The 27,393-nt window shown below is 42.1% G+C and overlaps 1 protein-coding gene across 1 annotated transcript in view; it reads left to right on the top strand.

Annotated features, from left to right (window-relative positions):
• The window catches only part of SETD7 (SET domain containing 7, histone lysine methyltransferase), a 37,899-nt gene extending 12,853 nt beyond the window's left edge, over positions 1–25,046 (top strand). The window contains exons 2-8 of the mRNA XM_074993284.1: positions 667–796; positions 8,455–8,656; positions 12,472–12,661; positions 15,375–15,456; positions 17,040–17,157; positions 17,462–17,619; positions 20,375–25,046. Of these exons, the coding sequence (XP_074849385.1) occupies positions 667–796; positions 8,455–8,656; positions 12,472–12,661; positions 15,375–15,456; positions 17,040–17,157; positions 17,462–17,619; positions 20,375–20,555 (1,061 nt within the window). The 3' untranslated portion in view covers positions 20,556–25,046. The remainder of the gene's footprint in view (positions 1–666; positions 797–8,454; positions 8,657–12,471; positions 12,662–15,374; positions 15,457–17,039; positions 17,158–17,461; positions 17,620–20,374) is intronic.
• Positions 25,047–27,393: the final 2,347 nt, after the last annotated feature.

Here is a 27,393-nt window from a genome sequence, read left to right on the forward strand (position 1 = left end):
AACGGGGATAACAACCAGACAAAGACAGTAAATGACACTTAAAATGTATTGCATAGAAAGTGATTTGAGCTATACAATGCGAGTAAATAGTGAACATTACAAAGGTGCTTTTATGTTTATTTATATTTCAGGTGATATGGTTTGCCTATGTAGGAATATTTTCTTCACCCTTGACTAGTAGGATTTGTCTTTGGGCTACTAGATGTTGAATATGTTTTTCAAAATTACACATTCAAAAAAGAAAAAAAAAGAGATGTCGGATGAATTAAAAATCCTCAATCCATTCCAGTGTCATGCATGAGAATTATTCCTGGGTCTTGTGCCTTTCTTTTTTAAGTACTTGAACACAACAGGGTATGGCCAATACTTAGCTGAAACAAAATATGTCTTAGTCCATCAACTGTTCTACCTTATTTCCAAGTCCACCCCCACTCCCATGTCCCCAGAGCTTTTTTTTAACAGCTTGCTGCCATGAAGTAACTGGCTGTAAATAGTCCTGAATACCTCAAGGTCTATATGTTTAAACTAAAATATAAATATTTTGTTGGGTAAGTTTGGTAAAATAAATATTTTGGGGCCCAACAACATCTAGAAGGGATATGTGTGCTGGTTATTATATGTGATTGCATAGCTAGTCTGATAGTTTTGCTATTTTTTTTTATTAAGGACTGCTGGATGATGACGGGTTGCCACACGGGTTCTGCACAGTCACCTATTCGTCCACAGACAGATTTGAGGGAAACTTTGTACATGGAGAAAAGAACGGCCGTGGCAAGTTTTTCTTTTTTGATGGAAGGTAGGTACTGGCTGTATGCTCTTTTTCCATTGTTTTTTCTCCTGTTTACACTGGTATGTAACTAATTTGGGGGTGGGAAGGTCAGATATTTGTGTTCTTAGTTCTGGCAGCTGCTTTCCCATCAGAACTTAGTTGACTGTTTCTCCATTATGTGCTGGCTGGAGCAACAGCCAGTGTCTGGATCTGTTTGTGAAGTCTGAAAATAATGGAGTGACCCCAGGAGTGCTTCTTAATATAAGAGTCAAGTCACTGTGGTCCTTTTTAATATTCAAGCTTTAAATTAATTCAAGACTTGAATAAAGCCTTTTGATTTTTAACTCCCTATGTGGTTGTTTAAAAACCTGCCAACAACTATTTTCCAGGTTGGTTTGGTGGGGTTTTTGTATTATGACAAGCCTAACAGGCTCCATTTGAGATTTTGGCCCTACGTTGTTGAGCCCATACAAAGATGTAGAAAGCCAGCGTCTCTGCACAGAAGAGCTTACAATGCAATTAGTCCTGAAGTTAGTTTAGTGGACACTTTGTGGTCTAGTGGTTAAATAATGTAGTGAGTTAAATATGGTTCCTATCATCAGCTCTGTGAACTTGTAAAATGATTTATGACCTGACTTTTTTTTTTGTTTTTTCAGAAATGCACTTACAATTGCTACTGTTTTCCATGGGAGTGGTACTGGTAGAATCATGTTAGTTTCCTCATTTGTAAGAAACTGGAAAGTCTCTTGCTTTACTGCTCCTCACCACCTTTTTTTTTAAAAAAAAAAGGATTCCAGCAAATTGGGTATAGTAACTCTGTGCTATGGCTCAGTTAGTTCCTCAGAAGAAACAGCTGATATACAGAATGACAGGATTCTTGATTTTTGCAGCTGCATGTAGTGTTATGAATAGTGGTGGTGAAATGGATTCCACAGTTTTGTTAATTCCAGTCTGCTTGTGCTTGGCCAAGTTCTGAGCAGCACCAAAGGTATTGGAACTGCCTGTCGGCCAACACGGAAATGCAGCATGGCAGTATTTTACATGTAGTTCCAACGGCAGAGTTTTTGTCATCCATGAGGGCCGTAACCTTATTTTTCTAAAGAATAATTTTATACAGAAATGGATTTCCTGGGCATCCATGCTCAGTAGGGAAACCTTATTTGTTGTTAGCAATTGACTACTTCAAGTCCTGTTGGGAGTAACTGAAAAATGTTACTAGCGGCTGGCATACGTTAAATGAGATTTGATGTGTCAGAGTAAATGTAATACTTGCTGGAAGCGTCAGCAGAGAGGCCAGAGGTTGTCTAGATATGGAAACTGAGCTACTGTTTTTACTCCTAGAGTGGTTCTTCCAAATAACAGTATGCAAGTAGGGGTGCATTGGGAAGCTTGGGCTATCAGTGTTTATGCCATGCCTCTTGTGCTTCCACAGAGTTGCCAGTCCAGCTCCTTTTATGAGCATTAAGTTATTTGGAAGAACAAAACAGCTCCTGTATATTTTTGGTGACTGCTAAAACCAAAATAAACAAAATCGTCAGTGTATGTATTTTAAAACGGTTTTCTGTAATGCAGGTAGGACCCATGCAGGTTTGAGCTTAGTTAAAGCAGACTTGACTCAAGTGCTGCCAGGGTAGACAATAGAATGTTATAATAATAACCTGTAATGTATACATGGGAGAATATATGAATATACATGAATATAATTTAATGATTAGTCAAACAACGATAACTGCTGGACACCCTTCTCTGGTTAACAGGGTGGAACAGTCTCTCAGGCTGTTGGTAGAGGTGCATCAGGAAGACTGCGTCTGTATCTGATGTTGAGGCAAAAGGAGCTCAGAAGGATTCTTGCAATTCAGTATGACTATAGTCAGTGCTTTTTTTCCAGCAAAAACAGTGGTGGAACTCAAGCTCCCATCCACTGTGGCTTATCTGCCCTGAATGGGGCCCAAGCCACCCCCTAGCAGCTTAACTGCCCCCCACCGCCACCCCGTGCAGGACCCGAGTTGCCTCCCCGGACAAGACCCAAGTAGGAGTCCCAGATTTTCAGAATGCGTATGAGGGACAATGCCCTTCCCTTTCCCCACACCCAGGCCCCCCCCCCCCCACCTCTCCTCTAACCAAACCCCATTCCTTCAACCCCCGCATAACTCAAATTTTTGCACAAGTTGAGGGGAAATGGGAACCAGGCTGCAGCTGGGAAACTGAACATGTGTTTCCTGGGTCCCACAAGCGGCAGGGAGACAGGAACCAGGCTGCTGTTTGGTTCCCAGCTTCCCGCCACTAGGGGACCATGAGCTGGTCAGTTTCCCGGGTCCTGCAAGGGTGGGGAGATAGGAACCAGGCAGTAGCCTGGCTCCTGGCTTCCCTCCCCTTGCAGAGCTGGGAAACTGACAAGGGCAGCAGCCTTGGTCAGTTTCCTGGCTCCGCAAGTGGATGGGAGCTGGGAGCCAAGCTTCCACCAGGTTCCCAGCTCCTGGCCGCTCCAAGGACCGGAAAACTGCCCCTCTCAGGGGTGACAGCCAGGAGTCAGGCTGCCGCCCCGACAGGAGCAGTTGCTCCACGCCAGTCAGGGACGACAGTCGCATTAACCCAAGACACACCCGTATCTCGAGGGTTTGCTGTACATTATTTTGTTAAAGTGCTAGAGACTGCTGTTTGGTTTTGATGGTACATCAGTTTGCCTCACTGTTCTGGGATAGCTAACCGAAAAGGATGCTGCATGCAAAAAGTTCATGGTGTAAATATCTGGGAGGTGGGGAGGGCAGGGCAAGAATGCTGATCTTTTTCTTTCTTTCCTTAAGGATTTATCTTCTGTTAAAGGAGGAATTGCACCAGATTTTCTCCTCCCCTGGCTAAATCAAAACTGTCATTTTCCCTGCTCACACTATCCATCAGAGTTCAACTCTCTCTGTCATAGCTCCCCAAACACCTCATCTCTTACATTTTCTTGTGCTTTAGCACAAATTAATTCTTTTTGGCTTAGTCCAGATATATTTCCTCTGGGGCTTTTTTGTTCTAATATGTGCCTGTATGGTGTACTGGCACCTCAGCAGCCCCAGCCTTGAGATCTCTGGCCAGTGTTGGAGGGGGGACCCCAGCAGCCCTGTAGTGGGGAGCCAGCTCTTCTTTTTTTGGTTTTTACAAAAAAAAAAACCACTGGTTTCCTCCATAGCCAGTTCCAATTGCAGTCCTGCCAGTGAAGGCTGACAACTAAACTGTAGCCCTACTGTTCAGAAATAGACAGGGTCCTTATGCAACATTACACATGTTCTCAGGTTTGTTTTTTTTATTTTTGGAGGAGGGAATAAAATAGTCCAAACCAGGACTTGACTAATTAGCAAAAAGTAACCTGTTTCACTCAGGCTATGTCTACACGGTGCTCCCCCCAGCACTGCTGCTGGCAGACCTATGCAAAAATGAGCTTCTTGGGATTGCAAATGGCCTTCCATTTGCATACTCCCAAAGCTCATTACCATAGCCCTGGGAGAGTTCAGTGTCGGCAGAAGGAGTTGCCGGGAGTGCAGAGGCCGTGTGGACGTGCCTCTGCCAGCTGAACCCCCCTCTGTTGCCAGTCCCTTATGCCTCAAACATTTGAGGATAAAGGTCTGGTGACAGAGGAGCTTTTGCCAGCAGGGGCACATCCACATGGCCTCTTTACTGCTGGCACCCCCACATCTGCCAAGACTGAGCTCTCAAGTGGTTATGCTAATGAGCTGCGGGACCATGCTAATGAGCAGCCATTTGCAATTTTGAGGCTGCTCATTAGCACGGACCTGCCGGGAAAGCCGTGCCATGTAGACCCAGCCTCAGTGTCAGCACTGTTGTCCTCTGCTGCTATTTTTAAGAAGTGAGGGGATCATCATTCGGCTGAAAGCCTTGGGAGTTGAAATGTCAACTCTAGGACACTCAACATTATGTATTGGGTGCTTCAACTTTCACACTAATCTTTGAGAGCATTTTGAAAAATCAGTAGCATGATCACTGTGAGCAGAAAATATTTGGGTATCATTGAATTACAGCTGTTGCTCTCCATGGAACTAGAGCGATTTTCTGAACTGGCAGGTTCAAACTCTCAGCTAGCAACATCCCTCATCCGACAGGCCAAAGGATGTTGCTGGACCAGAGGGCAGCCATCCTCAGCCCCACAGAGCCTTGAGGGCAGCACCAGCTGCAGGAACTCTGGCTGGGGGGTCGGGGGGAGACCTGGCAGCCCCATGGCTGGGAACTGGCTGAGTTCAGGAGCCAGAGGCAGCAGGGACCCAGGCAACCCCACAGCTAGAAGCTGGCTGGGGCAAAGAACCCCACCGGCAGCTGCAGCTGTGAGAACCAGGTGGACGGGAGATTCAGCAGCCCCCCCCAGTTGCCAGCTGCGGAGACGTCTGCTGGAATTGGGGTGAAGAGCCCTGCAGGAGGTGGTCCCCCACCTCCAGGCAGCTGGCCTGACCTCCCCTCTGTAAATCCTCTTGTCTAGCACCACTCAGGTCCCGAGGGTGCCAGATGAGTGGGGTACAACCTCTACTGAGAAATGGATTGCAAAAGGGTAAGTTTGAAGCCTGTTTGGGAATTATTAGAATTGGGAAAGCTTGAGGCACTGCTGAGCACAGAGAGGAATGGTAGGGGGTTGGCATTTTTAAGCTGTAAACAGAAAAGCCAGAGACTTAAGTTGGTGTGTGGAAGAAATGAGTTGTGGGGGAGAGAAACAGCCTCTCCAGTAACCTGGAGCTTTTAACATTTTAATTCATTGTAATAACTGCTGAAAATGTGCTTGACACGATGTGAAGGTGACTTCTTCCCAAGGAGCTTACCTTCTTAGAATTCAGGCGTACTTTGGCTGTTCATTTACCAGGGAGATTTCTGAAGCTTATTTTCACCAGAGCTAGAAACAAGCAAGGGAAATGCTTAGAACCAGGCACGGGGAGCCTTTTTTGGATCGGGGCCACTGACATGTAGATAAATCAGTTCGGGGCCACAGAAGTGAAAAGCCAAAAATAAACCTCACTGATGTGGCCCCCAGCTATGAGTTACGGGGGGTGGGTGGGAGGGAGGGTGCAGGAGTGGGCTGATGCTGGGTGATCTTGGCCAGAGTGGGGTTCAGGAGGAGGCTGTGGGTGGGGGATTCTGTGGGGGTGCATAGGAAAGAGGAGGGGATCTACAGGGAGGGATGCAGGGACAGGCTGGGGTGTGGATCTAAGTGAAACGAAAGGTGCAGGAGGGTTTGGGGTGTAGGTTCTGGGCAGGAGGGGAAGGCTTGGGTGCAGGTTCTGGAAGGGAGGGGTTGGGTTTGGAGTCTGAGAGAGGGGGTGCAGGAGCTGTCTGGGTGATGCAGGTGCACTATTTGCATTACCTTTGCAGTACCCCCAGATGTACATGACTCTGTAGGTACATCTCTGTAATAATCATTTTCATAAGCGTGCATATCATCTTCATACAACCTCTCTGTTAAGTCTCTCCCCATATAACCTTCATTTTCTTAAACTTTATATTTGTCTTTTGTTGTGTATCTCAGTAATATTAAGTCCTTTTCCACAGAAACTTTTTATAACTTTGTATTTAGGTTTTTGCATTTAAGTAAGGAAAAGAAAATGTCTTTATAGCAAAGTAGATCTCTCTTCTTTTACTTAGTCGATTGTCCTGGTGAATGAGTGAGGTGTGAATGCGTAAGACATATAAGCAAGCACATCCAGCAACAGTTGCAATGGTTGGAGGGGGGCTGGAAGCCAGATACAAGAGCAATAAGGCCTATGAAATGGGCCCAGTAAAAGAAGACTGGACAAATAGAAGGCCTTTGGAGTCAGCCTCAAGTATCTGTTTTGGAAGCACCCTCTGTGAAGTGTGGCAGAATTAAGACAACACCCAGGAGAAGGCACTGCAGATTCTGCATATGCATGAACTAATGGCTGACTAATTACTATGGATCTGTAGGAGAGAGAGGGCACTATAAATCTCAGGTCTCCCTGCAAGACACCGTAGGTCTCATCTTGTCAATATTGGAGCAGTGCTCCAGATCAGCAGAAGCCTCGCGCCAGCCCTGCCCAACAAATTCACCTGATCAGTGAAGTTAAGGGGGAGCAACTAGTTGGTAACAACAACAAGGTGGAGTGTGCTTGTGTGTGTGAGCGAGTGCGTGGTGTACTACATCATATGCACTATGAAGTAGTGATTGATATATGTATTTCCAACAAATGTGGTGTTTTGCCTTAACTCCTTGGACGAGATCCTGCATAAGTGTTTTAAGTACAAATCTGCGCCCTTTCCTCTTTGCTCTGAGGCACTGCCTTCTGCTGCTGTGATTGGCCAGAATTCCACGCATTCAGAGCAATAGTAGGAAGCCTCCAGGCAAGCTGCCAAGGTCATTGATTCTCACCTGCTTTTCCCCATCTGAGCAGAACAGCAGTGACCAGCAGCGAAGCCCAGAGCTGCTTCCTGCTCCTGGCAGAGTCCACAGTTTAGATCTGGCCCTGGCTTTCCTGAGGCTTGGGGCCCCAAACTGTCCACACCACCACGGGCCAGATTCTGTGGAGAGGAGCCCTGAGCCTCAGGGTCTGGGTCCAGACCTGAACCGGGGGTTCCCCACCCCTGGCTTTAAATATCATGAAAATTGCTCATGATTGACTGGTGATCTTCTGCTTGTATTGTATGTCCTGTCCTGTCCTGTCCTGTCCTGGGGGAAAAAAGTTTGACCCTGTCCAGTCTTAGCAGCCAAACCATGGTTGTCCACAATGGCTTTTCCTTCGCCTTTCTTCAACTGACATTTGGAATGAACAGGTTCATTTCCTTTTGCAGATGGCCCTAAAGTTATAGTGCAATCTGAAATATTCAGTTATGGGCATTATGTCAGCAAAAGTGTTTTGTTTGCAGGGGGAAAAAAAATTCTGTGGAAGTAAAGAGGGGAAACTTCAGAAACTCAAGAGTTACTATGATGAAGCCCATGTCCAACAACAATTAAGCAAATATATGAAGTCTTCTGAAATACATTGAGTCTTTTATTCACAGTTATGCTTTTACCATAGATGTCATTGCACTTGAAGATAAATGATGCAGACTATATCATTCAACATTAAGTAACTAAAAACTAATATGTTAATTAAATATTTTGAGGCCAAGCAAAAAAAACTAAGAAGCCACTTTTAGCTTGCGAGTAAAAAGGGACATTATAAAAAGGAACTTTTTAATCCCTAGTTGTTAGTTTCTCTCAACACTGTTTTCTGAAAAAGGAAATAAATTACAGCATATTCTAGCCCTGATTATTGTTGTTACTCTTTTAAAGGCATCGCAAGAGAAAAATTAGGTGAAATCAGTGACTTGCTGGTGAAATGCTCTGAGTATTGTTTGGCAAAACACATTCCTTTTTAATAACAATATGTATATGTAAAGGGTAAATAATGACTGATTCTGGAAAATCTGGTACAGACTAGGGATGTAAAATCTTGTTTCATTAATAAACAGGTTAAACCCACCCTGCAATGGTTGCGAGGCGGCTCCAGCCCTTACCAGTTAGCTGTAGTTGGTAAACCTCATCTGCTGTTGTTTTGTTGTGTTAAAGAAAAAAGTTTTTTAAAACTATATGCAATATGCTGCACAGATTTTAAGTGAAGGATGAGGGTTGTGTTGGGTATATTGTTCAGTTCTGGGAGTGTTGTTTAAAAGAGGCGGACAACCATTTGTCTTTTTCTTTGTATCAGCACACTGGAAGGCTATTATGTCGATGATGCTCTTCAAGGCCAGGGACTCTACACTTATGAGGATGGAGGGGTTCTTCATGGCACTTACGTAGATGGAGAACTTAGTGGACCTGCCCAGGAATACGACATTGATGGACGATTGATATTCAAAGGGCAATATAAAGATAATATTCGACATGGAGTGTGTTGGATATATTACCCGGTAAGCTTGACATTTTGCTTTCTTTATTGGAGAATAAAAAGAGGACCCAGGAGCCAGGTAGACTGCAATCTCTTGCTACAACGTGGCCAAGTAAAGGAACCTTCTTCGTAGCTGCTGCGCATTGTGCTAGACTTGGCTTCATGATTTTGACTTAGGACCACTTCTTTAAGGGAAAAAAGTACTGAGTTCCAGAAAACATGAAGAGTTTCCAGTTGTTTGTCTCCAAGGATATGCTGGGATATTTCCTTCGGGGAATGTCTCTTCCATGGAATATTTTTAAATGTGCTTAATTACAGAGAGTAGTGTTCCTTCTTTCTTTTTTTAGCCTACATCTACATTACTGCGGAAGATCGACTGCTCAGAGTCGATCTTCTGGGGTTCAGTTTTGCACATGTGTGAAATGACACTTCCCTGTAACTCCTCACGAGCCCATTGACCTTCGTCCATGAAGATAGGCACAGAAGTCGATTTTAGCTACCTAATTGGTGTAAAATCTAAAATAGCGTATCAGCTGTCAGCTGCTATGTCTAGCATAAGATATAGCCTTACTTGTGAATAGCCCCATTCAGCAGTTCTTGTTCAGACCACTCAGTCGGTAGGATTTGGCTTGAGTGAGTACTGACTAGGGCCGGAAGTGACCATGTATAGCACATTTGTATGCAGCATGCCACCAAAGGTCCTACGAGTTTTGGTTTGGAAAAGAAAGGCATTGTTAGAGTAGAAGACTTCTGTATACAGTGATCTACCTAGTATAGTAAACTCTTTCATACCAGGCATTCTATCATCCAGAACTCTCAAACAACCAGCATTTTAACCATAAGTAAATTTTAGTTATGTTTTCTATGCAGTACAGTGAAAGTAAATACAAATAAATACAGCAAACACATTGTAAGTTTACAATGCACAGTACTGCTGTTGTTGGTGCATAAAGTACTCTGCATACATTTTTGTTTGTTTCTTAATATCTAATCTTGTTTTTCTTTAGTGTTATGTATTGCTAGGTTTGCCTCTCTATTGTCCAGAATATTTGGTTCTGGGGCTGCCAGATATGAAAGAGTTTATTGTAGATTGCATTCTCTTTAGGCATGAGGTAATCTCCTTCTGTATTACGTGAGTGCAAATTTAGCTGTTTAGTCTGTGACCGCTGTATTCACAAAGGAATTAAGAACTTAACTTACCTAATGCACACACTGGACAGTAGCAGCTAAAACTGCAATTGAGATGTCTAGGGAAATACCAATAGCAGTTATCAGAGATAAAGAGCAGAGTGCAAATAAAAGCAAAAAAGCAAAAAGCCAAAAGCAAAAACAAACAAAACCAAATGCACCTGGCTGTGAAGATCACATGTAGTAAACCCTCGAGATGTGCGCAATCAAATTTGCATGTGACTTGGGGTAACATGACTGCCGCCTCTGACAGGAGCAAGAAACTGCTCCTGGTGGGGCGGCAAACTGACTCTGGACGCCCCCAGCAGGAGTGCTTTCCTGCTCCTTGTCGTCAAGAGTGGCAGCCAAGAGTCAGTCTGTCATTCCTGACAGGAGTGGTTTTTAACCCCGCTTCTGACAGGAACAGCAGCCTGACTTGTGCCCACCCCCCCCCCCCAACAGGAAACAGCTGCTGTCAGGGGCAGCAGCTGGGAGTCAGGCTGCCATCCCTGACAGGAGTGATTTCCCAGTCTCCGGACTGGCAGGGACCTGGGAACCAGGCAGCGGCCTGGCCTGCAGCTCCCCTCCGCTTGCAGAACTGGGAAACTGAACAGGGCAGCAGCCCTGGTTAGTTTCTTGGCTCCAAGGAGCAGAGGGCAGCTGGGAGCCAGGCTCCCCACCACTTGTGGGACCCGGGAAACTGAGAATCTGGCAAGCGGCAGGGAGAGGGAAACCAGGCTGCCCCCTGGTTCCCAGCTCTCTGCCACTTTGGGAGCCAGGAAACAGTCCTGTCCTGCTGGGCTGGTCAGTGTCCTGGCTTCTGCAAGCCCAAGGGAGCTGGGAACCAGTCTCCCCTCAACTTGCACAAAAATTTGAGTTACACAGGGGATGCAGAAACAGAACCCCGGCATAACTTGAGGGTTTACTGTACTTTACTTTCAGCTTCTTAATGAGAATCCTCTGCTGAAAGTCCTTGAGAGTTCATTCCTAAGAGTCTGCCTAGCATTAATTGTCAGGATGAAATATAGGGTGAAAAGTGATCTAAAATGCCATTTTTGCTCCAAGAATAACAGTAGCTTTTGTCAAACTATGGTCTAAGATGGTTGGTTTGTACCTGTATGAACAGAAAACATGTAATATTGTTAAAACTATACCCATGTTTAAAGATAGGTTTGTCTTGAAGACTAGGCCAGATGGTATGTAATCCAGTGTTTCTATCTGTACAGCGTTCCTGCTGCTAGCAGGGATTAAGCCAAGTTTAGGAGAAGCCTAGTACAAAATAAATGAGCTGTAATTTTGGGGATGGAAGGAGCAAAATACACCCATTGGTTGGGAGTTACACCTGTTTAAGCTTGCTGTTGTTCAGTTGGTAAGCTCTTGTAGGCAGCCCTGGACTGACACTGGTACAGGATCAGAATCTCATGCTGAAATGATGGGGTTGTGGTGCACAAAAGAGGAGTTGGAAAGGGCTTATGCAGCTGAGAGCTGTCACCAGGGGAGGGAGGAGATAGAGTGGCTGGAAGGCGGGGTCTTACCTGAAGAAAAAAATCTGAAAAACAAATACTACTTGGAAACACTTGTATTAAAAGAAAGAGTAGCACGTATCTCTTTAGTCTCTTGTTTTTCTCTTCCTTTGTTCAGGTGAGTTGACCTTATTTATTTATCCTGCCACTTCTTTTGACCTCAGTGCTGGAAGTGGTGATTCAAAATCTGCAACTGGCAAGGCAGTCTCTCTTGGGTTTTGGTATTTCACCTCTCCAGTTTTCTTCAAGCCCCTCCCCCCCAGATTTATTGCCTTCCCTCTGGTTCTTTTCTCGCTATCTCCATTTTCTTTTTTCTGTTCATTCCTTCCTACTCCACTCCTAGCCTAGCGCTATCGGGCTAGCCCAAAATAACTTACACAGTTTGTGGTGTGCAAGTTACGTAAATTATTCCAAGCTACCTTATTTCAAACCTGGTGAAGGCTACACTGCACTAGGGTTCGAAATAAGGGCGTATTTCAAGCTTCCTGGTAAACCTCAATAGCCTTGCTATTTTGAGCACAGTGTTTGGCTGTGCAGTTTCTATTTCGGGACACAAATGTATCCCGAAATAGAAACCATAGTGTAACCTTAGCCCTACTTACTTTTCAGACCTCGAGAATACATCCACAATGCATTATCGGCTCAAGTCTTCTGATCTACCATCACATAGCAATATATAAAGCTGAATACAAAGCGAACGCTCCTCTCCTATTACTGAATGATTTTGGTGAAATGCAACAAGGCTGTGGTGCGTTAGGTTTTTAGTGCCCTAGGCTGCTGCCTTGCTCTGCTACTCCTGCTTGTTTGAAATCTCAGTGTTTGTTTCAAGTGCAAGGAAAGTCCCACAGGACAGATGGCCTAATACAGATCTTGTACCAGTTTGTTTCTGGTGTAGCTCCGTTGATTGGAATTATTCCTGGTACTAAACTGAGTTTTAATTTGCACTTTACATTGTTTTTGGGTGTGGATATTCTTAATTTGGATTGTGTTTTATTTTTTAATCAAGGCTATATCAATTCCTTTTTTTTTTTTTTTTTTACTAGATTTTAACTCTATCAGTTAATTACATTGAGGAACTTCAACATTTTATTTTTATAGGTAGCGCTGCGTATAATTACAGACATTTCGTTTTTGGATGCTCTTTCAGGATGGAGGCAGCCTTGTAGGAGAAGTGAATGAAGAAGGAGAGATGACAGGGGAGAAGATAGCCTATGTGTATCCTGATGAGAAGACTGCATATTATGGAAGATTTATAGATGGAGAAATGATAGAAGCAAAACTGGCAACTCTTATATCTGTAGAGGAGGGGAAGCCACACTTTGAACTGGTACCAGGCAGTAAGTTCAGTGGACACGCAGCTTGTACTTTGACAAAAAATAGATCCTCTTTGATCTGTGGGTCTTGGCCTCTGTCCTCACCTCAGCCCTACTCTGAATATTCCCCTTGAGAATTTGTAAGGTCTGACTGCTGAGGAGGAATTATTATGTAGAATACCAGGCTTTTTTTATTACATGGCACTCATGAGGACCTTTATTGGTTAGGGGTGGGTGTGTATGTCCAGTGTTGTCTCCACTCTGAAATGCTGTGGAAGGTTATAGTGGGAGGGGAAAGCTGAGGAACACTCTGGGAATCTGACCCAGCCTGTTCACTCCCCAAATTCACTTTTTCCCCACATGCCAGCTGGAAAAAAGCTTATAATGACTTCTTATGCTGACAAATATTTCGTTAAATTGAGCAAACATGAAGGATCATGAGTCATTCCTAACTGCCTTGCTGTCTGTTGGGTTCATTTTTATAAATCAGTACCAGCAATGGTTGGGTGCTATTAGATATTGCATTAATTGGGCGTTTGTTTCAGTAAATGAGATAATTTGGTTCACCAACTTCTGTAGTCATTGACACCAGTTTGTGGGTGTAAAATGCTAAACACACGAATCATAGTATCTTACACCAATTCCATACTGTGGTAAATGATTACACAGAGTGTAGGTGTATGGTGAATTTGTTGGGTGTTTTTAATTGCTGTAGACAGTCTTCAAGTTGTGGACAAGACAGGATCATAGGCAAAATGTGAACTATGCTAATACCGTTACTTTTGGGACACAAAGATATATGTACTTAAATGGTCTGGAAATGAGAACCTAAACATTAGCAGGGTGAGGGTGGCCAGAGGATGGTAATGAACTCTTATATTTAAATATTGTAACTAAATCTTTGCATAGCACAATTTAAAAAAAGATCCAGCTGAGAAGGCACAATTTGTGCTTTGTAAATAGGATACAGCTACACTTTGTGTATTGAAAGCTGAAAGAAGAGATCCATTTTAAGAACTTGGTTGCCATGGACAACAGCTTTTTATCAAACTTTCAAATACTCAGCTTTTTCTCTGTCTTTTCCACCTCCATCTTAATTTTGCCCCAAAATAAGCATCAGAGACAGTTGTTTATACGAGTCTGCAAGAACATAACCAACATAAAACTGTCCCTTTGGGTGGTTTAATCATGACTGGAAATAAATTCACAGTAGCTAGTCTAGTGAATAAGATTTGCTCTTTGCAAACTCTTCCATATCCACAGCCCTGGGGCCAGGAGGTTGCTGGATGTTAAAATATGGATGAGAGAGAGAGGGATCCCTTCACTGCCAGTTCTCTGACAGCTAGACTGGAGCATCTGCTGGGTGAGTGAAGCTTGCTGCTGCTGCCTCTGCATTCGCAGAAGCTGCAGCACACTGCACTACGGCAGCGCTCCTCACCCCGAAGCCCTCAGCAGCCCAGCCCCTGGAGTGCTGCCTCTGTCTGCACAGCCCACTCTACACTCCCCGCCAAGTTGCAGGAGCCCAGGATTCACACACAGCTCCCTGTGCTCCAGCCACTCATCCTGCCGCTCTCTCGCAGGGGTTCAGCAGCCCCCAGCAGCTTGAGGGGGGTGGCACCCGGCGGAGGGGTGCTCTACCCTTCCTCCCACCCCCACCCTTGGAAGTTGCCGATAAGTCCTGGAGCCTCTGCAGCCGAGGCACAGGGAGAGATGGGGAGCAGCAGATGCAGCAGCCTCGTCTCAGCTCCTCTATTATCCATAATATTTTAACATCCCAGCATCAGCCCCTTCTTAAGCAGGAGAAGCGTCATCGATGGCTTGGGGCGGGGTGGGTTCCCTTCACCACCAGTGAGCAGCACAGCCTCCTGAAAGAAGAAACCTCGGTGCCAGGATAGTGCCTACTGTCAGTTATTGTTAATGCTGGCTATTTGAGAGTACCAGTTGATTGAATACTAGTTAAAACAGAGTTTACTGTAATCTTTATTCTAACTTGGAATTGTATAACTCTGTAGAAGAACTGTGCCAAGATTTTCAAAACTGGTAACTAATTTTGAGTGCTTTAGTTTTGGGTATACATTTTTAGACTGTAAAGGGACGTAATTATCTGAAGGTAGATACTCAGCACTTCCTCAAAGTCAGGCCCACTGAAGGGTTTTAAGGTAGGCACCCAAATCATTAGCCATGTTTTAAAAAAAAAAAAAAAAGCCAAGAAACTGGGCCCTAATTTTAATAATTGGAGGTCCTCTCTAAATATGGAATTATACATATGTAGCTCGTAGAACTGGAAGAGACCTTGAGAGGTCATCAGGTCCAGTCCCCTGCACTCACAGCGGGACCTACCACCATCCCTGATATATTTTTTTTTAAGTTTATCTAACCTGTCCCAGAACCTTGAAAGGACCCCTCAAGGATTGAACTCACCACTCTGGGTTTACAAGGACAATGCTTTGACCACTCTACCCAAAAAAAACAAAAAATAAGCTCTTGTATACAAAATGTGCTATTCTCAGTTGCTTGAGAAGAGAAAAATCACATAGTAGTAACTGGCTGAGGATTCAGGTATTTTATTATCAGCAGTTCTATGTAATATCATTATTAACTATGTTTCTTCTTTTGTTCATCTCATCTTTGAAACTTAATTTGGTTTTGAATGTACTGAATGTGTGTCCCTCTAATAAGAGAGAAATGCTTTTAATATTGTCTATTAATTTTAATTCCTGTGTTGATTTATTTTTAGGCCCAATATACAGTTTTGATAAATCTACTCCATCTTGCATTTCTACAAATGCACTTCTTCCTGATCCTTACGAGACAGAGAGGTAGAACTTTTCTTTTTCCCAATTTAAAATCTTTCAGTAAACTTCTTGGTCTGCTGTGCATTGAGGGATCTGATCTGGCAAATCTTTATTCACAGAAACAATTGCAGGACTAGTCAGGTGTCAAAGGCCCAACCTGGCAAACCTATAAACTTGACTGATGTGGAGCACAGACTTAACTGAATGGAATTTTTTTTTGGATTTATATGGAAAAACTGTCAATCTAGTAGACAGAACGTGGACATTATACACTTCTGGAAAGTGCCTTTTAAAAAATATAGCTGCAAAGTCACATTCAGTGAAGTCCAGAATTCCTCATTAAGGGCACTTTCCTAAAAGGTGATGCTCGAGGAGTTAAGGGTGCTCAGCATCTTATAGGATCTGGTGGAAATAGTGTTTCCTTTTTCAGAACACAGATTTAGTCTCAAACGATGTGTATGCCGAGCACAGTGATTTAGGTTGGGTCACATTCTGCTCACCTGAGTAGTCTTGTCAGTGGTATAAGAAAGCAAAAGTTCTTACTGGTTTGGGAGGGCACACCAAGTAAGCGGGAGCCCCAGGACTCCCATGCTTCTCCCCAGCCTCAGGGGAGGGTGGACTACAGGGTGGTGTGGCAGGCAGAGGAGCTGCTGGCAGATCTGCTCCTTTCCCCATTTCCCTGTCCAGCGGGTAAAGAAGTAGAACTCCAGACTTTCCCCTAGCCTGGGAGGAAAGGGGAGACTGTCCATTTCAGACCTTTACTGTTGACATGCCATGTTGCTCTACAAAATGCTGGATTCCTGTCAGTCACTAACAATGCCTTTTTTTATGTCTGTGCACATCATGTAGAACTGCTTGTGTCTTCTTCACTGCCTTATCCCACTCCTTTTTAAAAGTTTTGCTAACCTGCTAGCAATCCTCCTCCTCCTGGCATTATAAACTTCTACATGTATGATGTAGTGAAAAGTTCTTATTGACTGTTGTTGAGAGACATGGAGTTCTAGAGTTCGGTACTGAAAATGCTCTCTGGGTTGAGTAGCCCTTGCACACATGAGTAGTCTCATTGAATTGCAGTGACACTACTCATGGGCTAACTCTACACAAGAGAGTTTTGTCCACAAAACGGAGGTTTTGTAAATAAAACTCGGAGATCTACACACATAATGCATTTTGTCGACAGTGCGGGTCAAAAGATCAATCTACTTTTATGTGTACGCATGCTCTGTCAACAGAAGTTTTGTCGAAACATCTCTTCCAACAGTAACTTCTGTAGACAGGTGCATTTAGTGGAGACATAGCTTTGGAGTAATAATTGGAAGGCCCAGTATGTTTAGCCATCAATAGTCATCTAAGCAATCAAATGAACTCACAAGTAGCTTCTTTTTCCTAAGAATTACCGTTACAGGAAAAGTCCTCCTGTTTCCCTAATAATAAAACTCTAGGTTTTGGGGTTCTTTTGCCTTTGCCTTTTTTAAAGGACATGAACTACCAACCTCTGTACCAGTACCTGTAGTAGTAATAGTGTGTAGAAAATTGCAAATGCAATGGGAAAATATTCAATTTTTACCTTTTTTTTTTTTATTTTTTTTATTTTTTTTATTTTCTAGGGTATATGTTGATGTATCTCTCATTTCCAGTGCCGGCGAAGGATTGTTTTCTAAAATAGCAGCAGGATCAAGCACAGTTATGTCTTTTTACAATGGAGTGCGAATTACACACCAAGAGGTAAAAGGGGGAGAAGAACCCAGTCTGAATTTTCATTGCTTTTTTTAACTGTTTTCATGCCATTAGATTTCTTTCCAATCATTGGATTTAATAAGAAATTGAAAGAAATTTAATTAAATCATGGGAAAATTCAAATTGCAAATACATTGTTTGTTACTTGGTTAAAAAAAGCATGTAATACAAGTGAGATTTTGCTGTGAGCTTATCTGGGTACGCTTACTGGAATTGACAACAAATAAAAGTTGACGACATACACACAGGTTTGGGGGGTTTTTTTGTTTGTTTTTTAAATCTTGCTAATCAGGTGGACAGCAGAGACTGGGCCCTTAATGAAAACACAATATCGCTGGATGATGAAACAGTCATAGATGTGCCAGAGCCCTACAACCATATCTCCAAGTATTGTGCCTCACTGGGGCACAAGGCCAACCACTCCTTCACTCCTAACTGCATCTATGACCCGTAAGTATTCGGACCAAGAGGTGAGATTGTTATGCTCTAGTGCACTGTGCTTGTACCATGTTTTCAGAGGGCTGGATGTACTCTCTGGCTACATCTACACTAGAGAGGTGGCTAGACAAAACTGGGGTTTTGTTGACAAAACTCATGGAGCATCTACACACAGAGTGTGTTTTGTTGACAGAAACTGTCAACAAAAATGCAGTGTAGATGCTCCAGGGGCCTTTTTGTCTACAGAGCAGATCAAAAGATCGGTCCACTTGTATGTGTAGATACAATTTGTCAACAGAAGTTTTGTCTGGAACACCTTTTCCAACAGTAATTTTTAGAGAGCAGGTTCAGGCTTAGAATTATATTGCATGTTTGTCATGACTCGTAAGTTTGTGTCTGACCATTGATTCTTGGATATGCAAAATGTAGCACTCCTGGCTGAAACATAAATCTGAGCTGTCCAGGGATAGGGCCAGGTCTGTCTCACACTTAGCCGCTGATAGTGTGTGTTTTGCTGAGCATTATTGTGGAACATGAAGCCTCAAAAAATAAGATTTTTTTTCTGTTACTCTCCAGCAGCTGAAAAACTGTTTGATATCCACATATGTGTGTAAGGATATATGTATTTTAAACAATATGATTAGAGGGGGGCATATGCTTTGTAGCTTGTTCAGGCCAAATTTATTTTACATACCAGAAGCTCCTTGTATCCCTTCATTCCTGCTGACAAGCTCTTTGTGCGTTACTCTCCTCTTCCCCTTCTGTTTCTGGGACTCCTCACAGTTTCTTCCTCCAAACATCTCTCTTTCTCTTGCTCCCTTTCCTGTTGGGTCTCATATCAGGGTCCCCAGTCTCCCTTAACTGAAGTTTTGGGCAACCCATTCTAGGGTCCTCCTCCCTTCCACTTGCCAGGGGTTCTGGGTAGCCTCTACTCACCTTTCTGCCCACAACAGGCTCCCGTTTCTTTCCCCCCCATGCCAGCAGCTTTGCGCACTCACCACATTCCTCCACCCTTAGAATCTTAAGTTCAAAATACTATCGCTAAATTATCAAATCAATCTCCCTCAGCAAAAAGGAGCCCATAAGGGAAGGGGAAATTACAATACTCATGACTAGTAACAGAGAGAGAGCCGTGCTAGTCTATATACTATCAAAACAAAAAAGCAGTCCAGTAGCACTTTAAAGACTAACAAAATAATTTATTGGGTGATGAGCTTTCGGGGGACAGACCCACTTCTTCAGACCATAGCCATACCAGAACAGACTCAATATTTAAGGCACAGAAAACCAACCATAGTAATCAAGGTTGACAAATCAGAAAAATTATACTTTGCTTTATTTAATTCTTGACTTTCCCCCTCTCCTCCGCCCCTTGTTCTGCCCTTCTGCTCTCTGATTTGTCACCTTGATTATAATTTTTCTGATTCGTCAACATTGATTCCTATGTTTGGTTCTCGGTGTCTTAAATATTGAGTCTGTCCTGGTATGGCTATGATCTGAAGAAGTGGGTCTGTCCCACGAAAGCTCATCACCTAATAAATTATTTTGTTAGTCTTTAAAGTGCTACTGGACTGCTTTTTTGTTTTAATACTAATGATTGTACTCTTTCATGTCTCTTGGGTGAATTTTTATATCCAGTCAGTATTTGTTTTCATGTGAAAACAATGAATAAGCAGTGTGCTGCGTACTTGGCTCTCTTTTGCCTGATTTTTTGAGCCCAAGACCTTTCGTCATTCTCACACCTCTGTATTTTATTAGCAGGGGGTGGGGGGCACTTTTAAAAAGTTGACAGTTAAAAACAGTTTGGGTGTCGTCAACTGCTCATGGGAAACAGTGAATTGCTTTGTACAAATTGTTAAGAAAAGTTTTAAAAACTCCACAAAAACCCTAGGTTGTTTTTTTTTGTGGGGAGGGTAGTATTTTTTATTTTTGTTTGTTTTGGTGTATTGGGTTCCTGGGTTCTTTCAGCTATAATGCACAAGATACATACAAACAGAAAACTCCTTTGCTTACAGTGAGCCCCTAGACAGAAGTGTGCTCTTGTAAAACATGTATAAAATAACCTGTGCAGGTTGAACCTCTCTGTCCAGCAGCATCTGTGGTCCGGCATGATTTTCGTTAGCCGGTTGTCCACTTATCAAGGATATGGCCAAGCTTCCAGCGATCCCATAAAATTTGTTTACAGTCACCAGTCCAAGCTGTCAATGTTCTGTGCTGTTTAGCTGTAATTTACCTCCAAAATATCTTTGAAGAGCCCACTAAGCAGTGGAAGTGTTGGTAATGTGCTAGACAATAATGACCTCCCGTGATTTGACAGATTCTCTGGTTTGGCACCAGTCAGTTCCCAAAGGTGCTGGACTAGAGAAATTCAACCTGCACTAGTTAAATACAAATGAGTGATTTTTCCCTGTTGCAAATAATGATTATCGTCCTGTTACAAAGGTAGTTGTGAGTCCTGCACAAATAAATAAGTAGGCATCTTACATTTGAGAAGGACCAAGTCACAGTTTCAAAGATTTTTTTGAAGCATGATGCAGTATTTGAATCCTTGAAGTTCAAGGGAGTAATTACTTGAATAAGTTTTTACAATTCATGTAAATTGAGGTTTCATAAATATTGCTAAGTGCCAGACTGATCTGATCGCTTATATATTAATTAGAAGAATTTAAAAAAGTCTGTGTAGCATGGAATTGTGAATTTACAATGAAAGTTTTAGTAAAAATGTTTACTAAAAGATTAAAATTTACAGTGCTTCCTCACTATTTAGGTTTGTTCATCCTCGTTTTGGGCCAGTCAAGTGTATACGCACCATTAGGGCTGTGGAGAAGGATGAAGAACTAACAGTGGCTTATGGATATGATCACAATCCCATTGGGCAGAATGGGCCAGAAGCACCAGAGTGGTATCAGATGGAACTGAAAGCCTTCCAGGCTGCCCAGCAGAAGTGAAAGGCAGACAAATTCTCAGTTCAGTGAGCTGAAATAGAAACTTTGATCTATGCACTACCTTTATACTGAAAACTGGACAACCAGGGATTTGTTCATGCTGTTGCATCAGAACCTCTCATACAGTGTTAGAAATAAGTTTCTTGCATACTAACTAGGTTTGACTGCATTACTCATAGCAGATTTAAAATTAGCTAGTGTTGCATTAGTCTTATCTGAAAGAATTATTAAATATTCTATACAAGGCAGCGTGATATTTTAGTAGCTTTCATCTAATTCTGCACCATATGCAAAGATGCCAAAAGGTTAGACAGAAAATGAAAAGATCGTTCACTTTTAGTCAGACTTCAGTGTTATTTCTACAGCCTAGGCATTACTGTGCAACTGTGTTTTACATATATGCCATTTGTGATGATAATGATAATATTTTGATATTCTCTAATAGTGTAATTTGCCTTTTTAAACCTTTGATCTTAATCTTGCAATAGAGCAGCTTATTTACTGGTGTATAGAAGGACTCATCCTCTTCTCTGAGCATTTTTCTTTCTACAAAGTCCTCTCTTGCAGGAGAATCTTTTTGAACAAGTGGAAAAGGTTGGTGTACACGAGAGAGAGTGCTGTGTATAGGTCCTTGTGGCGTTTTATATAAATAGTTTTAGTGATGTTCATGTCCAAAACAAATACTTGTCTAGCCTTTGGGGCTGGGATACACTGTTTAATTATGATATCACACATGAATTAACATGTATTTGCATGAAGATGTTCAAGAAAGAGAAAGTGGAGGTTGATTCTATTATTTTTAAGATTGATGTTCAGAAGTGGACGTGCTGGAACATTGTATAAAGTTGGGGTGCCTCAGCGTCATTGACCTAAACTGAAAACCATCTATGATGAAAATGACTTCAAGCCAGGAGGTGTAGCAGCACTCTAACTTTCAGCACCTGTGTTCAGGAAGTGGGGGAAAGCATTGACTAATGTCTGGGGAATCTTTTTATGTCTCACTTATCAGAGCTATTAATTCTTAAGGCTGAATTCTGCATATTTTTCTCTTGAAGACAGTCAGAAGTGTGTGCATCTGAATGCAGAAGGTTGTCCTGGGCTAGTAATAGAGGGTCACAGTTTTCATTGGTGTGGAGAATATGGCCCATACTGGTCTTTTTTCATTTTGAGGCATAGTAAAGTAGTTTAGTGGTAAGTGACATACTTAGATTCAAATAGCAACTGCAATGAAGGTTATACTAAAAGAAGGAAACAATGAATATAAAAATATCAGTGGCTGTTGTTAAACTTTTAGAAACCAACAACTCGCCTCTTTTACAGATGTGCTTCAGCAGATAGTAGGGACTCCTGAGCATTCATTCGGAAATTAACAAGTCTCGCCTAATGTTGTAGAAGAAATTTATAAAAGCCACTATTTGAGTTTAGATCAGCAATGGGGAACCTAGGCTAGTGAGTGGGCCCACCTCACTGGTTTAAATAATCCGGGCCTTCTTAGAGATCTACAGTCCTGCTGACCTTTCTGTTTGCAGTTTTTAAGTAGTTCAAGAACAGTTAAAATACATTTGCAATATGCTTACTTTACATGAGTATATAATTGTGTGTGTGCGCGTGCACGTGTGCAAATAAAAGTGTTAAGAAAAATTAGACCTAAATTTCTGTAACAGCAGTAGCATCTTTGACCTGTTGCTTTAGGGTTCGGTTTTTGTTGTTTTTTTTTTAATTTGAAAGTTAGCATGAATGCAATTCCCAATTCAAATAGGGAAGGGCATTTGGCAGTGTGGAAATTAGATGTTTTAGAGAACATATTGAAAGACCAAAGACAAAGATGAATGATGTTGCTATTTTATGCTGCGTGAGCGTTCTCAGTTTGGTGTACATACATAGTTATGGAAATTTAAATAAGTCCATCTTTAATTTGGGGCTGTGTTAATTTAGCTAATTTAGTTAATTTACCACTTTGGTCGCAGAGCCTTTTCAGGACTTTTGACATTTAGGCCTGCACAGAAGTTAATCTTCAGTGGGTGGATGTGCGCCCTGGCACTCTCCCAGCAAAGATCAGGCTGCAGGATATTTTCAACACCCACTCCCTCACTTGAGGGACTGTAGCCACATCTGTGTTTCTTTATATATGGCATGTGGCCTATACAGATGATATTTTGGTGACTATGCTGAGAGACTGAAATAATCCTCACACATGCAGAAATGTTGTCAAAGGGTGCTTAACAATACGACTTCAGTTGATGACCCTCAAAAAGAAATAACGAATGTTTGAGAACAATTCTTGTCCGCACACAAATGAACAATTTAAGGGCATTACAATGCAGAAGTGTTAACTATTGCTTTATTAGAAGCACGTTTTCCTCTAACAGTTAGAAGGGTCTTGAAAATTTGAATTGTGCTTAAATGGAAAACAAGCATGGTCTGGTTATGAAGGAATGGCAAATTGCTTTGCCTTAATCTAGGTAATTGGCCATTGGGAGATGGCCTGAGTTATTTTTTTCTTCCACATCACTTGGAAAATCTTGTATAGGTATTCTGTCAGCTACAGTCCTCTTGCTTTATTTTGACTCCTGCTTCTGTTTTCTCCCAGGAACTTTGTTCATGGAGGTGGTCTGTTTTGCTTTTAAAGCACACGTTAAAGGAATGCTTTTTGTTAGTTATGGGCTTGATTATCATTGTGTAAGAATAGAGAATTAAGCCCTCTGTTTTCCAAAATCATGCTCTTGTTTTCATTTTCATACTGCTGTTCTTTTTCATGTTGAGCAAGCAGATTATCACATACTGATTTGAGGACATTGAAGTCTGAGGTATACCATAATCATGATAAGCAAAAGTCTAGTCTCTCTTTATATTGCTACACTACTTCTCCCCACTCCTTTAGAACCTGTTGGATCTGCCTGCTGGATCTACTCCAGTGGCACCTCTCTTAACATCAGTATCTTTGGTTTGAGTCAGGTCTGTTTCTTTTTAATATCTCCTCTGAGCTCTCAGACTAGAAGGTACTGGTATGAATATCCATTTTTTAATAGAGGACAGATTTTTGGCTTGGAGTGGAATGTTTTATATATGTTAGTGGCCTTTTTGTTTCAATAAGATTTGATCAGAATTACCTGAGTAGCCTCCAGTTTAACTTATTAATCCATTTTAGGCCTTGTAGATAACCCGTGGAACTGTCAGGCTATATGACTGACTAGCAAACTGATTTGACTTAAGTAGTTGGACACTTTTTGTGAAGTGAGTTGAACAGAGCCACAATATTGCTGTGTTCACACAGGAACAAGAGAACTCAGCACGGCTGCAAGAGGGAACCTCACCCACTAAACATTCTTCGGGCACAGAATCGCCAATGCACCTAATTTGTTTCTAGCCCCTTTTCCATTGGCTTTAGACCTTATTGATTGGTATTGGGTGGTCCCATTTACCCCACTGCTGTTTTTTGGTGTCATTTATATTGTAGCCGAACCTGATGATGACGGTCAGGATTTCAGCCCATTTGCCCTAGTGGCTGTATGAAACACAAGAATGCATTGTGTCTGCCCCAACAAGCTTTCAGTTTTAGCCACTTTCACTTAACTTGACCCCTCCTCGGTGAGGACCCGAAAGGCCACATTGATGGTTTTCAGAGGTATGGGATTCCTAAAATCAGAATATCTGTGGCTTTTATTTCATCAGCACAACCAATGTATCTTAAAGCTCTCTGTCCATGCATGCCCCTGGAGTCCACTTGCTGAATTTTGCCTTGTGGTTCTAGATAATTTATGAAAACACAAATGAGCAAAGGCAAAGCACTGTTTCCCATTTTGCTGAAACATGGTCCTTAAAAATGGGCCTATGTATATAGTATCACGTCTACGCCAGGAGGCAAAACTGATTTTATATACACAAATCCAGCTGTGAGACTTGCATTGCTGGAGTCAGCTTACCTAACTTTGATTTTTGCCACAGTCCACACAATAGGAGGTTGATGGGGAAAAAAATCTCCTGTTTACTTCTCTTACACCTCATGACTGCCAGCAGTACCAGGGCTCATGGTGGTGTCATAAATGTAGATGTACCCATAATGTTTAGACGATTTTTGATGGGAAGCTTGAGACAGAGAACCAACTTCACCCATCTGGTATAGGCAGACACCTCTCCACTGTATCAATGGATTTGCACCTACTTAAGCCAGTGGAGAATCCAGGAATATGTTTTTGGAACTAGTAGCCTTAGAACTATATTTTGCAAGTAGTAATTATAAATTGTATTCTAAATGACTTAAAATTGTTGCAGGATGGATGGTTGTATGTTTACCTGTCATAATTCAAAGGTTGTGAACACCTTGATTTCTAAATATCCAGTGGCTCTTTCCTGTGTCTGTCCTCTTCCTCCAATAAGCAGAAGCTATCTTTCTTTAATTTTATTTTAAATATATTTGATTTACATTTGATTTTAATAAACTTCTTTTTTTTTTTCAAAGTAAATTCAGAGCAATGAAATATTTAAGCCATAAAACCACAGGTGTGGGAAACCCTTTTAACAAGTTTAATGTCTTTATATGTAAATAAATGTTTATATGAATTTTCATGGTAAAATGCATATACAGTATTTTTTAAAAGTTCCCCTTTATTTGAAATCAGATTAACAAGACCGTCTTTTTGTAAGATCTGAGTATAATGGAAACCAAGTACATGCAACTTTTTAAAATGTGGAGATGCAGTATAATATCTTTGCGGTAGCTAATCATTATCAGCTGTTCAGAGAGAATATGTAGTAGCATTGCCTGTAACAGTCATAATCATTTCAGTACCATGGCTGGTCACATCTTTAGCACAAACCTTTTAATTGTCCCTTAGTTAAATGCATTATGTAATAAAAGCTTCAGTCTTTCTTTTCTCCTATGAAAATTTTTTGAACTGTAGTTAATTGTATTTCAAAAAACTACTGAGTACAAATTAGTACTGAGTAAACTAAGACTGAGGCTGGAAACAATTCCATCTTATCCAAGCTACCAGCTCTAACAGTTTCTACTATTTGCACACTTTTTAGGCCACAATTGTTCTGTCTCTAAATTTTGAGGTGTGCTAAAGAGTGCACAGTCTAGTGGTAAATTTATATGAGATATGAGAAGTTAATCCCACAATAATTAGCTTGTATGCAGAACATGTTTTATGACATTTATACTAGAACTGTGAATCTTACTGAACATCATTAGATTTATTTATGACTTTTGAAACAACAGATAACTCTAAAGAACGATGTTTACATGAATGACGCCCGCCCTTCCTCATGTTGTGAATGAGGGGTTTTTTATATAGTGCATTTGGGTGCATGTGCCAGGATGTTGGAAGGATGTTTCAGGAAAAAAAACTGACAAACATTTTGTGGTAAAAGAATTTTACAGACTGTTTAATTGTCCTATGAAGGCAATGCAGGTATTAAAATATTCAAACAAAACAATTCATTGTCGTTTGTTTTTTTTTTTAAATAATCTTGGACTGCCAATCCTCTGCCCTGTTTTGTTACACTGAAGGTCTTATCCCTGCAACTCTATCTGTTAGTGGCACATAAATAGAGTTTGGCCCAGTTTCAAAGGTTTTTTGGGACATGTTTCAATATATCATGTTGCACCTCTGAAATCCAGTACTGTCTTGTCCGGCAAAATCTGAGGTCTGGTAGGACCATGGATGTTGCTAGACCAGAGAGCCCAGAGCAGGGACTAGCTGGGAGTGGCAGCCTGGTCGTAGTATCCACAGCTGGGGCAAGGGAGCTGCGAGCAGGGCTAGGGAGCAACGGGAGAGTTGCTGCTGAAGTGACCTGAGGAGTGGTGGCCCCACATTGTTCAGGGAACTGTTGCTGGGGCTGAGGAACATCAGCCCAGCAGAAACTGGGGATCGGTGGCCTGGCCATGCAGGGTAGGAAGCTGGGGCCAGGGCAACGGCAGCCCAGCTGGCTGAGGCCTGTGGCAGGGTGCTGGAAGGCCAGAATTGGAGACAGGCAGTCCAAGCAACAGGCAGTAGGGGACCAATCCTGGTCTGGCAAATTTCCTCATTCAGGACCAGCCTGGTCCTGAGGGTGTTGGACCAAGGACGTCCAACCTGTAGTCACTTTGCCACAGAATTAGGTTTTATGTATAAAAAAAAAAAAAAAAAAGTGTGATTGGGTTTGTCTTGTGGGTGGGAAGAAGACAGCAAATGTTTTGTTTACACAAAACACTTCTAAAACATTTTAAAAGCTATTTGGCTGTAGCTGAGACTCTATTCTGACTTTATTGTAGTGGCTTTAGAGTCTAGTTGGAAGATGGCATAAGGGGAATATAGAGAAAAACAGGAGAATGTGGACAAAAAGACTGCATTTCTGTGCAAAGCATTGTATAAATCCTCCACTCAGTCCAGTACAATGCAGATGTAAGTCCTGTAATTCTCTGTGGCTGCTGCAGGATCTATACTGAGTGTTATAAGTTGCTAAAAAATTGTTTGTGGATGTCATGAGTCTGTGGGAAATCCTGGCTGTTCCATTGTAGGGAAGATTACTTTCTCTGAAGTGAGCTTTCCTTTGTGTGAGAAAGGTATTCAACAGAATGAGTCCCTGAAGCCAGCCTGGATTACCAGCTGCTAGTGGTACCTGGATGGCCAGAGTAGGGGTGCTCAAAGTGAGGGGAGGGCCCCGTGGGGTGGGGAATAGCACAATTGGCTGCTGTGGTTCAGGCTCATACATCTTATTAAAAATGTTGGAATATGTTACTGTGTTTATATATGCGCAGTCACATGTATATACCATTTAATAAAGTTTTTACATTCTACATATTTTTGCTTATACATAAAAAAAGGTTTTTTGGCATATGAACACAACCAAAATGTCC

Source organism: Carettochelys insculpta, chromosome 4, assembly GCF_033958435.1.
Source record: "Carettochelys insculpta isolate YL-2023 chromosome 4, ASM3395843v1, whole genome shotgun sequence".
In the NCBI taxonomy this organism is placed as follows: Eukaryota; Metazoa; Chordata; order Testudines; family Carettochelyidae; genus Carettochelys; species Carettochelys insculpta.